The 14,622-nt window shown below is 32.9% G+C and overlaps 7 protein-coding genes across 7 annotated transcripts; 2 read left to right on the top strand and 5 right to left on the bottom strand.

Moving 5' to 3' along the window:
- Positions 1-619: 619 nt before the first annotated feature.
- ASCRUDRAFT_76709 (uncharacterized protein) lies at positions 620-1,629 on the bottom strand. The gene has a single exon (XM_020193586.1). It carries the CDS (start codon positions 1,609-1,611, stop codon positions 670-672), a length of 942 nt encoding a protein of 313 aa, XP_020046526.1. The 5' UTR covers positions 1,612-1,629; the 3' UTR covers positions 620-669.
- Positions 1,630-2,685: 1,056 nt separating this feature from the next.
- ASCRUDRAFT_71245 (uncharacterized protein) lies at positions 2,686-5,082 on the top strand (the record flags this gene model as incomplete). Its single annotated transcript, XM_020191905.1, has 1 exon — positions 2,686-5,082. One exon carries the CDS (start codon positions 2,686-2,688, stop codon positions 5,080-5,082), a length of 2,397 nt encoding a protein of 798 aa, XP_020046525.1.
- A 335-nt stretch (positions 5,083-5,417) lies between these two features.
- On the bottom strand, positions 5,418-6,503 carry YPK3 (putative protein kinase YPK3; the record flags this gene model as incomplete). The annotated part of the gene is made up of 1 exon (XM_020189908.2): positions 5,418-6,503. A coding segment is annotated over one exon (1,086 nt), but the record flags the coding sequence as incomplete, so codon positions are not given.
- Positions 6,504-7,691: 1,188 nt separating this feature from the next.
- MRM1 (Mrm1p) lies at positions 7,692-8,981 on the bottom strand (the record flags this gene model as incomplete). The annotated part of the gene is made up of 2 exons (XM_020194638.1): positions 7,692-8,680; positions 8,918-8,981. The coding sequence occupies 2 exons, from the start codon at positions 8,979-8,981 to the stop codon at positions 7,692-7,694; spliced, it is 1,053 nt and encodes a 350-aa protein (XP_020046523.1).
- A 344-nt stretch (positions 8,982-9,325) lies between these two features.
- ECT1 (ethanolamine-phosphate cytidylyltransferase) lies at positions 9,326-11,052 on the top strand. Its single transcript, XM_020193585.1, has one exon. It carries the CDS (start codon positions 9,569-9,571, stop codon positions 10,904-10,906), a length of 1,338 nt encoding a protein of 445 aa, XP_020046522.1. The 5' UTR covers positions 9,326-9,568; the 3' UTR covers positions 10,907-11,052.
- Positions 11,053-11,266: 214 nt separating this feature from the next.
- ASCRUDRAFT_71241 (uncharacterized protein) lies at positions 11,267-12,040 on the bottom strand (the record flags this gene model as incomplete). Its single annotated transcript, XM_020191904.1, has 1 exon — positions 11,267-12,040. One exon carries the CDS (start codon positions 12,038-12,040, stop codon positions 11,267-11,269), a length of 774 nt encoding a protein of 257 aa, XP_020046521.1.
- Positions 12,041-12,479: 439 nt separating this feature from the next.
- Positions 12,480-13,985, bottom strand: CYB2 (L-lactate dehydrogenase (cytochrome); the record flags this gene model as incomplete). Its single annotated transcript, XM_020190695.1, has 1 exon — positions 12,480-13,985. One exon carries the CDS (start codon positions 13,983-13,985, stop codon positions 12,480-12,482), a length of 1,506 nt encoding a protein of 501 aa, XP_020046520.1.
- Positions 13,986-14,622: the final 637 nt, after the last annotated feature.

Genomic DNA, 14,622 nt, shown 5'->3' with positions numbered 1-14,622 from the left:
TAAAAGAAACAAATTGTTTTAACAGTTTCTATTATTTAAAAATATAAAAATTACCAAAAAAGCTGCAATATATGAAACCTTCTCCTGAAAGAGAGACCCTGAGTAAAAAGATTAGCAACAGCGGCTAATACCCTAATAATAATAGGTTTCTTGTCTGTTTTCTTTTTCGATGAAAAAAAGTAAATTAATATTCGGTTATAGAGCAAAAGAAAACATGAGATTCAATACCGTATAAAAAGTAAATAGTTTCTGTACTGAATTGGATGAAAGAAAGCCAGGCAAGCGGAATAATTATGCTATTGTCTATAAAGATGGCAATTATTGAATGGATTTTCGTGATCAGTGTTTAATGTTCAATGGTTGATTAATGATTAAGTAGGTTACTTAAAGAGGACATGAGGAAGAAATAAAAGGAGCCTGTTTCTGGTTTTGGATTGACGTAATTTGAGATGGGTCTTTTAGAGTTAGAGCCCTAATGAAGAATTTCATAAACAGTTGGGAGGGAGTTGAGAGCATTGAGATTTTATTTAAATTTTTATTAAATTTTTATTAAAAACGTATTAAAACAGTATAAAAACAATATTAAAGGTATAAAAACGGTCATAGAAGGTAGAATTAGGAGAAATTGGGTAAAAGAATAACATAATTTTAGAAAACACAATTATTTTCTTATAGAATACTAATTAAAACAGCGGAAACCAAAGAAAATGAAGAAAGAATAAAAGATCTGGATTCTAAGAATTGGTTAGCAGCAATGGCAGAGCTTGAGCTTGATTCTGATTCTGATTCTGATTCTGTGCTTTCACTTGATCCAGAAATTTCCTCATTGTCAACAATACTAGATGAGGAGGACCCAGACACTGTGGTTGATCCAGTTGATATAATCAGTGAACCCGATGAAGACTCTGTATTAATCAAAAAGGAACAAAGGTCATCTTTAAACGAACTTACTTGATTATCCAGGAAATCGTCAGAACAAAGATAACATTCAAGTTCATAATTCCAGTATTCGTCATTGGATAAACCACACACACATTCAACGTATTCTGAAGTTTCATCAGGGAGGCCACAAGTACTATTGGCTAAGTCTGTAAGTTCATAACAAACATCAGTATATCGGTTACAAAGAGTGTTATTGGTATAGGTGGAATTTGAAAGATCTATATCACTGGAATTTGAATAATAACCAGAACATAAATGGCTTTTGACAATATTCACAGAATCCTCATCTGCAGTTTCAACACAAAAGGTGCACATATAACTTGAATCCCAAAAATCATCAGAGAGATCACAAACACAAGTATAAAAGTTGGCTAACTCGGCATCATCATAATCTTCGGAAATGTCACAACCAGAACTAAAAAGAGCGTTTTCGTAGTGCCTACAGGCATCAGAGTCTGAGCACTCAGGAAAATTTTCTGATTCCTCTCTTTTTTCCAAGGCTTTAATCTTCGAATACAAGAAATCACCGTTGTAGGTTGTTGGATCTTCTCTTTTGAACAAAGACCGAATTTTGGAAACTAGATTAACCAGAGGGTCATTGTCAGCAGATGCGCAGGCTAAGGCCAAAGGTATAAAGGGTATAACTGAAAGGTAATTGACAAGCTTCATTGTGTGTTGTTTGATAGTGATAAAGTATCTGAACCGGTGAAGGCATATTAAAAAAATTGAGGATCTGAGAGATTTTTATATGTGGAAATTTTCAGGTTTAGAGAAAAAATGGAACCGTCCTAGTGTCTGAAACATTGGAGCTACACTTTTCCGATCAGCCACAGAACCCTGCATGTGTCCCATTCGGGCAACTGTGCTGATCAAATGGAGCTGGCTCCAGGTCCTCGCAGCAAATATGCAGAAACGGCAGTGTTGAGGGCGAGGGGACCTTAGAGAAACCACCAAAAGCACCATCCAAAGATCCGAACTGCCAGGTGGAGGCGGGATCTTTATTTTCAGCTGAAAATATTGTTGCTTTATTGGTTTTCTTCCAATAATTTTCTTTTTTTCTCCTTTTGCTGCTCAAATGCTATGAGATCTCTCAAACAAGGCCTGAGCTGGATACCGCAGATAAACATTTGGGCAGCACTCCATATCTCACCAATCAGTTTCAGAGTAACAACAGGAAATCCAGAAGAAGGGAGGGAAGATCAGCGAGGCCATGCTCCGAAACAACTTTGCCTCGATTTAAATCAAGTCTGAATTCATTCTTTTGTTCGAAACCTGGTCGATTGCTGTGCACAACCAAATTTTTTGCAAGCGATGTCTGCTAATTTGGGAGATCAAAGAATCCAACTACTGAAAATAGATAAAGCACTTTCTGAAGACGATTTTATGGTTCAGCTACGAATATCCGAACTATTCTGTGGATTTGGACACTCGATATATTAATAGCAACAGCTGCAGGGAAACAGACCCTGCATACACCTTCGTGTTTAAGGTGGCGTCTCAGGAAGCGCGCCGAACAGGTTTTTTTGGCGCTCTCTAAACACTCGTGAAAAGCGCATTTAAGCACCGATCGTTTCCCATGATTTCTATGACAGAATTTGGCGGTTTTTTGGCGGTGCAATGCGGCGGTGCTTTGCACGTGTGGGCGACCGGTGCAAACCTTAAGGGTGCTTCAAATTTTGCTTCTGTTTGGAGTTTGGTTCCTATCTCAGATTTGATTACATTTTGGACTCGAGTTTGTTGGATATGGCTGATGTTGACAGAAGAAAACAGATTGATGAATTGATTTTGTGGGGGAAAAATAATGGTGCTTTGATTGACCCCAAAATTGGTTTTGACTATTCTCAAGATAAAGGAGTTTTCGCTTTTTGCTCCTCAAAAGAATCTGTTGATCATGTTGGTCCCTTATTTAACGACTATCAAATAGCCATACCTGAAAATATAATCATAAATTCAACTTTGCCATCTCAGTTTTTCAATTCAATAGGCTTTACTAACTTGAACTATAATGACAACAATATCTTAAAATTATACTTGGCTAAACTAAAATTCGACACTTATCCTCATAACCAAAATGATAATAGTTCAACTTTGATTTTTCTAAATCATCAATCGTTTTTTAAAAAATATATCAACAATTTACCTTCAAAGTTATATGATTTAAATTCTTTTCCTTTAATTTACAATAATTTCGAAAAAAAAAATTATTTGGTCAATACAAACCTTAACGAAAAATTTTTAAATGAAAAATTATTGTACTTAATTAACGAATGGTTTCAATCAATTTCAATCCTAATTGATCTTGACAAAAAGAATAATTTAAATAATTCCATTAATTATCACCCTGATGACATCAAATTTTATACTGATAATTTTGCTAATAATAATGTTAATAACGATAATCATGAACATTCTTTAAACTTTATCTCATCTGATTCATTTCAAGAATACCTAAATAAACCAATAACCTCTTGGTCAAGTTTTAACGCTTATCTATGGTCCCATTTAATTTTTACTTCAAGAAGTTTTTCCTATCATAATTTGAATCCACTGGCTCATCAAAATCAGCTAATGCTAGTTCCAATCCTCGATTTTTTAAATCATAAATCAAAGGAAAAGTTATTATGGTCTTTTATCACTAAAAATAAAAACTCAAATAAAAACAACAATAAAAACAACAATAACAATAAAAACAACAATAACAATAACAATAACAATAACAATAACAATAACAATAACAATAATAATAATAATAATAATAATAATAATAATAATAATAATAATAATAATAATAATAATAATAATAATAATAATAATAATAATAATAATAATAANAATAATAATAATAATAATAATAATAATAATAATAATAATAATAATAATAATAATAATAATAATAATAATAATAATAATAATAATAATAATAATAATGATAATGATAATGATAACTCAAATATTTCCTTTTTCACTTTAAAAATTCAAAATTTTAATAATACTCCTCAAAATCAAGAGCTATTTAATAACTACGGTTGTAAAAATAACGAAGAACTCTTACTAGGTTATGGCTTTCTTTTCAAGGATAACGAATTTGACTCAATCGCTTTAAAATTAAAACTATCCAATAACCAAATAAATCAAATTAAACTATTTGATAATTCAATATCTCTACCAGATATCTCAAATTATACCAATCACCCCAACTACCAATCTATTATTTCTTCCGATGATACAGAGTTATTATTCTACATTGCCAATTACGACATGGACGAAAAAATTAACTCTCTAATTAATATATTTGCAATCTTATCTAAAAACGATTACGATGATTATTCAATCCAAAAAAAAATATCAAATGCTAATGAAAATCAAAATGGAAATGGAAATGGAAATCAAAATCAAAATCAAAATAAAAAAAAAAAAAGCATCTACACTTTGAGAATGAAACTATTAGGTCTTAAAAACTTAAAAGTCGCAATCGACTCAAAACTAAACAATCTAAACATCTCCATCAATGGAAATTCAAACTATATTAACCAAGAAATAATACTTAAAAACCACTCCAATCTCAAAAATTATCAAAATTGCCAGCTATATAAAACTCAACAAAAAAAATTATACGAAAAAATATCCTCAATATTAAAAGAATCTGAAAAGAATTTAATTCGAATTAACCAACCCTTGGGCAAACTTCTAACTCTAAAAAAGGCCTTCAAATCAGATTTAAAATTTCAATACTCTTTAAGAATTATCTTTGGCTTTAAAAATTACGATAAATTATCACAATCTGAATCGGAAGATCAAATCTTAATATTATGGTTGGTTAGATGTTGCAATAAAAATTATTATATAAATGAACTGAAAAATAATCCAACAAACACCTATAAATTACCAGAATGGATCTTTCAATTATTCAATTGGTATAAGATTAACTATTTAAAGTCATTTCAAATCACTTTAGAAGAAAAACAATATTATGAATCCTTATATAAATATTTTATCCCTGACATTATTTCCAAATGTCCTGAAATTTATTCAAAGGGTTCATGGGGATTAATTGAGTTTATTTTAGCAGGAAAAATATTGGAATTAATTAGTTATGAGAGAACTGCAAAAAATGAAACTATTTTGGTCAATAATGATTAATATCCTTCAAAAAAATTCTAGTTTATTACTGTATATAAATTTAAATCTCTATTAACTGATAGAAAAAGTATAAAAATATATAAAGACTAAAATCTCAAAAAACTTTATAAAACTTTATAAGACTATGATATCATGATTCGTTATGATTATTTAAAATAAAGAATTTATATGAAAGAAGTAGATTTTCCAAGTAACCCAAGTATGACTCGTTTAAACTATAAGTAAAAAAAATAAATATTGGAGTATTAAGATAATTGCTTTTGTTTTTTTCTTGGAAAAAATAAAATAAAGAAGATATTATAAAACATAATTGATGAAAAGTTGATTAGCAACTTTCACATATACCTATCGATATAGCTATTGCTAGCAGTATATGAAAATCCTTGAAATAACTCATCTTGATTGCTAGTATTATGATTATTTTTATTATAATTGATTGTTATTCCTTTATTTTTAGTAAGATCGGCACTGAGTGATTTTCCGTAATTACTTAGCTTCATACTTGTGAACTCCTCAGAAAAATTTTCGGCCAAAGCAGGGTCCGTTATAATTGGAATAATGGGAGCTTCAATTTCAGTGTATTTTGATTCATTTGATAAAGTTTTCCAGTCAATATCTCTGAAAAATCGATGCAGTTTAAATTTTTCAACATCATCATCAATGTTCCATCTTTTTTCAGGATTTTTGTTTAAAAGTTTGTTTAACATATCCTTTGCATAACTAGACAAGTAAAATGGCATTTTTGGTTTTTTTTCAAGAATTTTCTTGACAATGACTTTGTTATTACTACCAGTAAAGGGAGGCTTACCGGTTAACATGTCAAATAAAATAGTACCAAGGCTCCACCAATCAACTGGGTAGGAATAAGTTTCACCTTTCAAAATCTCTGGGGCCATATATTCAGGAGTTCCAATGATTGAATTGCAATTGTCAGAAAATTTTGATAAACCAAAGTCAGTTAATATGATGTGGCCATTTGAATCTAACAAGCAATTTTCAGGTTTTAAATCTCTGTAAACAATGCCAATTTTATGCAAATGTAATAAAGCGATTGTAATTTCAGCAATATAGAAGGCAGCAATTTTCTCGTTGAAAATGTTGCTTAAAGACAATTGCATAAAAATTTCACCTCCTGGAACATATTGTAAAATAAAGTACAAATTGTTATTATCTTGTAAAGTGTAAAACAATTTGACAATAAAATGGTGATTGATTTTTGATAATATGTCCTTTTCAGAAAATGTTCTATTTAAAGTTGATAAATTTTTTGAACGATCGATTAAAATTGAGGCCTTTTTCAACTGTTTTTGTGCAAACAATTTATCGGTTTTTAAATCGCGAACTAAGATGACTTTGCCATAAGCACCTTGGCCTAAAACGGTTATTTGATCAAAATCACTAACTGTAACTCTTGGTTTTTCAGGAACAGGTTTTGAAATGGTGAATGCATTATGAGCTTCAAGATAATCTGTTTGATTATTGTTGATATTGTTTTCTTGATTTTGAATTTGACCAGTAATATTAAGAGCATCATTATTAGTATCATTACTATTACTATTATCCCTATCGTTTTCATAATCATAGATAACTTGACTCGATTCTTTATTCAAGTCTATTTTGATCATATCATTGTTAAAACTTGCAACTGAGATTCTTCTAATCAAAGAGCTCCTTCTTCTTTTTTTGACAGGTAAAGAAGAGTGGGAAACTGGCGATGTTGAAAGTAACATTTGTGGTTTCTGAGGCTTATTAATGGAATTATTGAGATCGACACTTAAGTTTAGATTATTGAAATTAACAAAAAGGTCATTGTCCTCAATGTCATTGATATTATCATTCATCATATTATTATAGGTATTATAGTTTTCATTGTAATAAAAATTTTCATCAAATTCATCATCTTCATCTAATAAAGCAGAGGTATTTAAATCGTTATAATCATCAAAAGCATCAGCTTGGTGAACATTAATGTTTTGCTGAGGTAGTTGATTTTGATTGTGATTTTGATTTTGGTATTTCAAATGACGATACTTATTGTAATCATGCAAGGGATTTAAAACGTCATTTAGCTCAGCTCTAGTAACAGTATCATTGGTTTCTGATCTTTCCATGAATATGCCAGAATAATCGAGCTGTTTGCCATCGTTGTTATTGACCTTCGGAATAGTCTGCTGGGGATCAGCATTATTATTAATATCCGGCATGTTATTGGTTTTGAAGCTATCGTCTGGAGCCGTCATTTTTATGCTATGCTAATTTTCTAATTTTGAATGAATTTGAATAAAAAAGTAATAAGGTGTTCAGAAAGCACAACTGCTGCATATGAGTCAAAACAGTCTGAAAAACAACAATAGTGGGCGATATATACTGGTCCTTTACATCGAACAGGTCTTCTTGAGCTGATAGCCAAAAGGAAGAAGAAATCAAAAGCAAAAAAAATCATAAAAATAGAAAAATATGAAATGAGTTTCCCAAAGCGGAAGACGCTCCACTCCACTGGCGACGGGCCCGGGCTGAGCAGTCCAAATATGTACATCCGATATAAACAGCTTTGGGATAAAACAGCTCTGAAATAAAACAGCTTTGCAAATGTTTGCTTACAAGAACCTCTACTCCACGAACTTTGATATGAGCAACGAGGAAGCAACACTGACGTTCAACGAGTCGATGGAAGAGCTGCCATCAAGAACCTCTGGTCTGGGGCTGCGGATTTGCACCTTGTAGTCGCTTCTTTGAACCAACGACTTTCTCACACCTTTGCTTTCAGAGCCCAAAACCAACACACATGGACTCGAGTCCAATAGTGGCGACAAGTCTGCTGTTTCAATACTAGGAACAGTGATTTTGCTGCCTTTGGTGTTTTCGTTGTTTTCAAAGACTGCAGTAGAAATGAAGGTCCATCCGTTTTGTCTGCACTCATCAAAGAACTTCAATGGTGTGTCGGTTGAAAAGATATTCATGAACTCCACAGCTCCAGAAGAGGACTTTGATACTGATGCACTTAAGGACGCACAGTTTTTGGCTGTCATCACTATAAAATCAACCCCTAAAAAGTATGCTGATCTGATTATTGCACCCATGTTATGAGAGTCTGTTATTTCGTCCAAAAATAATGCTAGAGGATATTTTGAATCGTCAAAGCTATCGCTTCCCTTTTTGTTAATTGTTTTAAATGTGAGAGTGTTTTCCTCGAGCTCATCTTGATAAATCGAATTTCTTATTATTGAATATTCATGATTATTTTCGCTATTATCAATTAAATTTAATGATCTAATGCTTGTCGGTGTTATTTTGTTACATTCTAGAATGACCCCATTATGGACATTATTATTCGAATAAGAGATCAATTGTTGTTTAGAGTCTAATACTTCAATCGGAATTTCTTTTTCTTTGCACATTTTTATTATTTTTGAATAAGAACCAGTTTTAGATAATTCAGGTTTATAAACTAAGATTCTTGAAAATATTGTTCTTTTATTGGAGTTCAATGCTGCATAAACTGCGTTGGTTCCATATATGTAATCACTAAGTGGGTTTGAAAATCTTCCAAAGAATTTTCTTTTATTCGAGAATTTACGTGATTCATCTTCTTGCTCGTCTTCCTCGTAATTGCTCTTTGTATTTGACGTGCTCTCGTCAATTTCAAAAGGGCTTTTATCTGAATATGGATTTAAATTTGTCTCTCCATTACTCTCAATCTCTTTTTCGTTTTTGTATTTGCTATACGCTGATCCATTCATACTAAATCCAGCTTTTGATATTCTTGGATCTTTAAATTTTCCTGCTGAATCGCCATATTTTTCTCTAATTCTTTCTCTTTTTTCTTTGAAATTACCTAATCTTTTTTGCTTTGCATGAATATGAGCAAAATTTTTACCAAAATATTCGTCTTTGCTCATTCCTGCTCTGACCCATGCCTTTTCTCTCAGTTCACCAGATTTTTTATTTCCAGTACTCCACTCGCTTCCTGGAAAATTTCTCTCAAATGATTGGGACTTCCTATCAAATTTCCTATCCACGCTCTGGCCGAACTCTTTAATGGGCTTGATGTCGCCATTGTATCTATCTTGTAAAGTACCAGCACTGGAAAACTGTCTTGCTAGCAATACGACATTGCTCACCACCGATTTTTTCTCTATTCTCAACATCTCACCAAAAAAACACAAGCTGCAAGATAATCAGTTCTCCTCAAAATCAATACAATGAAAAATCAAAATCAAAAACCCAAAGATTTTTCAAAATCAGATGTGGCGCACGAATCCTATCCGGGAAGGCGTGGCACATTGCACTGCCGCATTATTTTTAAAGCTTCACGTGGCCTCACTAACAAAAAGCAGCAGAAGCAGCAGAGGAGGAAGAAGAAAAAGAAGAAAAAGAAGAAGAAGAGGAGGAAGTAGACTCTTTTCTAGAAGCTCATTCTATTCACTCGCTTTTTACCTATTACTTTCTTTCTTACTTTTTTTTCTATTGTTACCATTGCTTCAAAATGACAAAGGACAAACAGCAGCATTTCTCAAACACTAACACTGATAACACCGATAACACTGATAATCAGGTTACACTTTATGACTCTAGAATTTGGGTTGATGGGTGTTTTGATTTCACTCACCATGGCCATGCTGGTGCCATGTTGCAAGCTAAACGATTGGGCACTGAGTTGTATGTTGGGATTCATTCTGACGAGGACATCTTGTTGAATAAAGGGCCCACTGTCATGAGCTTAGATGAAAGAATCACTGCTGTTAATTGTTGTAAATGGTGCAACCAGATCGTTCCCTATGCTCCCTATGTAACTGATCCAAAGGTTCTAGATGAATACCATTGTAAATATGTGGTTCATGGGGACGACATAACAACTGATGCTAATGGTAAAGACTGTTATCAGGTTTGTAAAGATCTAGGTCGTTTCTTGGTTGTTAAAAGAACTCCAAATATTTCAACGACCGATCTAGTTGGTAGAATGTTATTGTTCTCAAAATCCCACTTTATTTCAACTTTGACTTCAAATGACTTGATTTCTTTTCATAATAATAATAATAAGAAAAATATCACCAATTCAATCACTAATCAGCTTTTAACCCAGGAAAGTTACTTGAAATTCAAAGATTATGCTACTTGCGAAAATGGCTTGGATCCTGGTTCCTTAGTATATATATATACAAATGACAATAAAAAAATTAATGATTTCATTGATCCATCTCTGGAAATCCAAAGCAAAATCAACAATAATGGAATTTATTATATTGATGGCGGCTTTGATTTATTTCAATCTGGTCAGATTGAAGCCTTGAAAATCGTTTATAATCAGGCTAGTTCTCTCAATATCCCAGTAATTGTTGGAATTAATGATGACACCTCAATTAATAAAAACAAGGGTTTAAATTATCCAATTATGAATTTGTTTGAAAGATCTCTATGCGTTTTACAATGCAAATACATTAATGGTATCATATTAGGAGCCCCTTATATTCCAAATTCTGCTTTTATCAATCTTTTATCACAAAAGATCAACAACAAAGTCTGGAAAGTGTTCCATGGACCTACCAGTGAATTTGCTTTGTCTAATAATGAAAGCTCGGAAAACCTTGATAAAAAGGTTTTGCTCAGCAATGATCCATATTATGATTGTAAAAAAATGGGTATTTATCAAAACATCGGTAGTCATAAATATGACAATGTTTCAACCGAAGCAATTGTTAAAAGAGTCTTGGACAATAGATTAGCATATGAAGAAAGACAAAGGAAAAAAGGTTGGAAAAGTGAAATTGAGAGAAAATTAGAATCCGATGAGAAAAATAAGCTTAATCAAGCTAGTAAATATTAATTTATTTAACATTGTAATATCTTAATATCTCGCCATCTCAATGATTTTTGTTTGCTTCTGATTCAGTTTGATTTTTTGATTTTTTTGAGATTTATATTTCTTTTGTGTTTAATTAATTTTTGAATTTTTTGAATTTTTGTGTGAATTTTTCTATTTTATAAATAATGTTTGTTATTTATATTTATTAGTATTTATTATAGAAAAGATACTAGAAATAAAATTAAACTATATAATAAAATTTAATTGCAATTAAATTGCAATTATTATTAGTTGTTTTTTTTATAATTTTGATTTCTTTAAATTTTAGTGATAAATTAGTTAATATTTATCATAATACATTTAATATTTATCATAATACATTTAATATTTATCATAATACATTTTTCTTTTAAAGTCGTTATAACTAAAACTGTTTTTCTTTAATAAAGTTGGTTTGTCGATACTATTCAAGTCAATTAAATGGTTTTTCTTGATATCCTTATTATCAAAACTACTATTATCGCATAACAAAATGTTATTAGAAGATAGCGGAACTGGTGAAATTATTGACGAAGACATACCAGATACTATAAAGCTTTTATCATTTTCTTGAAAATTAGTATCGAATGAAGTGTTCAAATTGTTGTCATTACCTTTTTTATTGTTATAAAAATTGTTATTATACTTGTAGTTGTCCAAGTGGTTTTTATTGACTTGATCGTTGTCAGTGCCAAAAGAAATTCCATTGATTTGAGTAGTTATTATTTCTTCGTCATTTTGTTTTTGATTTTGATTCTTTTCATTGTTTTTATAGAAGGAATTTGAATTCGATCTGTACTTGTTGTAGCCCACATTCATTTGGTAGGATATATTATCTGATTTATCGGTTTGGTTATCAGCATCTTCATCGGGAAGTATTCTCTCATCGTTAACAGCGATGGCAGCGCCATTGACGCTTTCTTTGATTGATTTGTTCTTTAGCAAAGCATCTTTGTAGAAAGTGGATGATCTTCTTTTCAATAGAAATGGTTTTTGAGGAGGATTGTTAATGACAGAGGCGTCGTCCTCGTTATCTGGGTAGTTTTGAAAGATATCTGGAGTTCGAATTGGTTCGGGAGGAACTTCGTCAGCAGCAGTTAGGTAATCGTGAGACATGTCAATGGGGAGAGGGAATGAATGCGAATTGAAGATAAAATGAGCTGGATATAATGGAATAGTCAAGTTGAAGTGAGTGTTGAGGGACGGGATAAGAATATATACAAAAGTGGGTTTGCACTTTGAGACGTTAGCAACTCTGCAGATCTATTCTTTGTTGAAAGCTTAGTGACGTGAAGGCCAAAGAAAGAACACCCATCCTCTACAAAGCAAACACCAACCTACAAAGAGCATATATCGATAGCAGATATCCTCTAACTCAACTGCCTCAGGCTGTTCTTTCCCACAGCAAGGAATCATTCACAGAGACCTACGCACTTTAATCAGCACAGAGTTTGGATTTGTATGCGAATATGATCATAGAATATAATGACAGGTATAGGACATATGGGTATATGGGCATGCTGAACAGAATAGTTTATATAAAGTGTTTTCTCCCTTAGAGCTTTGGCTTGAAAGCTGGGAGCTTCAATGGCTCATAGACCTGCTGGAATAGCTGGTCGCCACTGCTGAAACGATTGTGCAAGTTCAACAAGTCGAGATAGTTCTCGTTGAGCTCGCCTACAGTGTTGACACCCAACAACCTCATGTTCATCGTCAACTCGTCCTTCAATATTCGCATGGCCTTCACCACCCCATCGTCACCATAGGCACTCATGGCGTACAAGAAAGGTCTGCCAATTCCAACACCTTTGGCACCTAGAGCAATGGCCTTGAGAATATCCGAAGCTCGTCTAACACCACCATCGATAAAGATTTCGATTTTTTTATCTAGTTTTTTTTGTTTCAAGATTGGCATCAAGTCTGCAAGAACTTCGATTGAAGATCTCGCAAACTCCAACTGTCTCCCACCATGATTCGACAAGACTATTCCCTCGACACCATATTCAATTGCTAATAATGCGTCATCGACACATTGGATGCCCTTTAGAATTATCGGCAATTTGGTTATCTTTTTGAACCATTTAATGTCCTCCCAATTCAAGCCCGTATCAATAAAGGAAGAGATTGCTCTTGCGGCGCCTTGAGATCTATCAATGCCCTCGTCTTCTTCAACATCATTTTGAATATTTGAGGCATCTAGGGTGTATTTTGACCGCATATCCTTTTCTCTTCTACCCAATTGAGGAGCATCTACTGTTATAAATAACGCCTTTATGTTATTTTTTTCGCAGTTTTCAACGATTTTTTGAGTAATCTTGCGGTCAGAATTGACATACAATTGAAAAAATTGAGTCTGGTCTTTTTCTTTATTTCTTTCATCGACAATTTCTTGAAAGGAACAACTTGACAAAGTTGGAACCATCTGAATAACGTTTTCTTTAAAGCAAGCTCTTGTTAAACATTTTTCGCCATCAGGATGGCCAAGTTTCCCTAAAGCTGTTGCAGTAACATAAAACGGAACAGAAGATTTAAAGCCCAATATTTCCGTTGAAAAATCTATATTTGTAACGTTTCTAAGAACTCTAGGTTTGAAAAAAATCCTTTGATATGCAAAATGGTTTTCTCTTAAAGTAATCTCGTCGTCACATCCCGATGAATAATAAGCCCAAGCTTGTTTTTCCATGACTTTTGAAGCAACATATTCAAAATCATTCAAGTTATAAATTTGAGATAATGGTGGTTTTCTTTCAATTAATTCCAATCTTTGTTTCTCTTCTTCATCTAATTCTTCTTCTTCTTCTTCTTCTCCTTCGTCTTCTTCATCACTGTTTTGTTCAACCTCGCCTAGATACTTTTCAGGGGCTAGATATTTGTCTAGAGTGTCAGGGGGATGGATTTGTTCAAATTTTTTTGTGCAATCCTTGCCAGCAAATTTTAAAATGATCTTTTGACCACCAGGATGTTCAGGTAAAAATTCGGTAACATCATAGATTTTATTGTTGACTATTACCCAACAGTCATTGGCGTTGTCGTGTTTTTTGACTTCAGAAATGGAAGGCATTTTCTTTTCAGTCAGTAAATCAATATTTATCAGTATTTATCAGTATTGTTAGGAAATGAAACAGAGACTTTTGTAGGTTTTCAGCAAGTAGAGGCTCCCTTTAATAACTAAATATTCAAAGCAAATATTAGGTTAAATCAATTGTCGATAGACAAACAGTGGATAAATGTGTTATTCCTTATTATCCAACTTGGACGAGAACCTGCTATCAAAAGCAAGCAAAACCTCTCTATCAGCGAATCACAGTTCGAGGATTCGTAAACAACCGCCAAACTTCGGTTGGAGCTCTACCCCACATCATTTAAAGATATTCGAAACCATTGATGTGGATGCCGCAATACCATGTTTCTGGACGTGAAATGACAGAGAACCGTAGCGGTGGCTCAAACACCGAACGGTATCGTGATCCGTCTGCAGTGTTGCACCAATGACATTAGGAACAAGCTTTTCCAGCCATGTTAAAAGCTTCTTTGGAGAGCACCCACATCACACGTTTTGTTGACCCGCAGTAGTTTCCGTTTCCGGTCTGCCAAGGGGGCCTGGCACAAGGAGAGCCCTCGTCCAAAGTCCAGATATTGGCTGTGTTGAGAAAGAGGCAGAAACACTTAATGACATGTTCATGATGTTGATAGCCATG

The sequence above is a fragment of the Ascoidea rubescens genome (genome assembly GCF_001661345.1).
Source record: "Ascoidea rubescens DSM 1968 unplaced genomic scaffold ASCRUscaffold_9, whole genome shotgun sequence".
In the NCBI taxonomy this organism is placed as follows: domain Eukaryota; kingdom Fungi; phylum Ascomycota; class Saccharomycetes; order Ascoideales; family Ascoideaceae; genus Ascoidea; species Ascoidea rubescens.
The sequence above is the reverse complement of the archived record's forward strand: the minus strand, read 5'-3'. Positions and strand labels throughout refer to the sequence as shown.

What these genes read in the sequence shown, in the direction of transcription:
- ECT1 (XM_020193585.1), top strand. Translation starts at nt 9,569, where the DNA reads ATGACAAAGGACAAACAGCAGCATTTCTCAAACACTAACACTGATAAC.
- ASCRUDRAFT_76709 (XM_020193586.1), bottom strand. Translation starts at nt 1,611, where the DNA reads ATGAAGCTTGTCAATTACCTTTCAGTTATACCCTTTATACCTTTGGCC.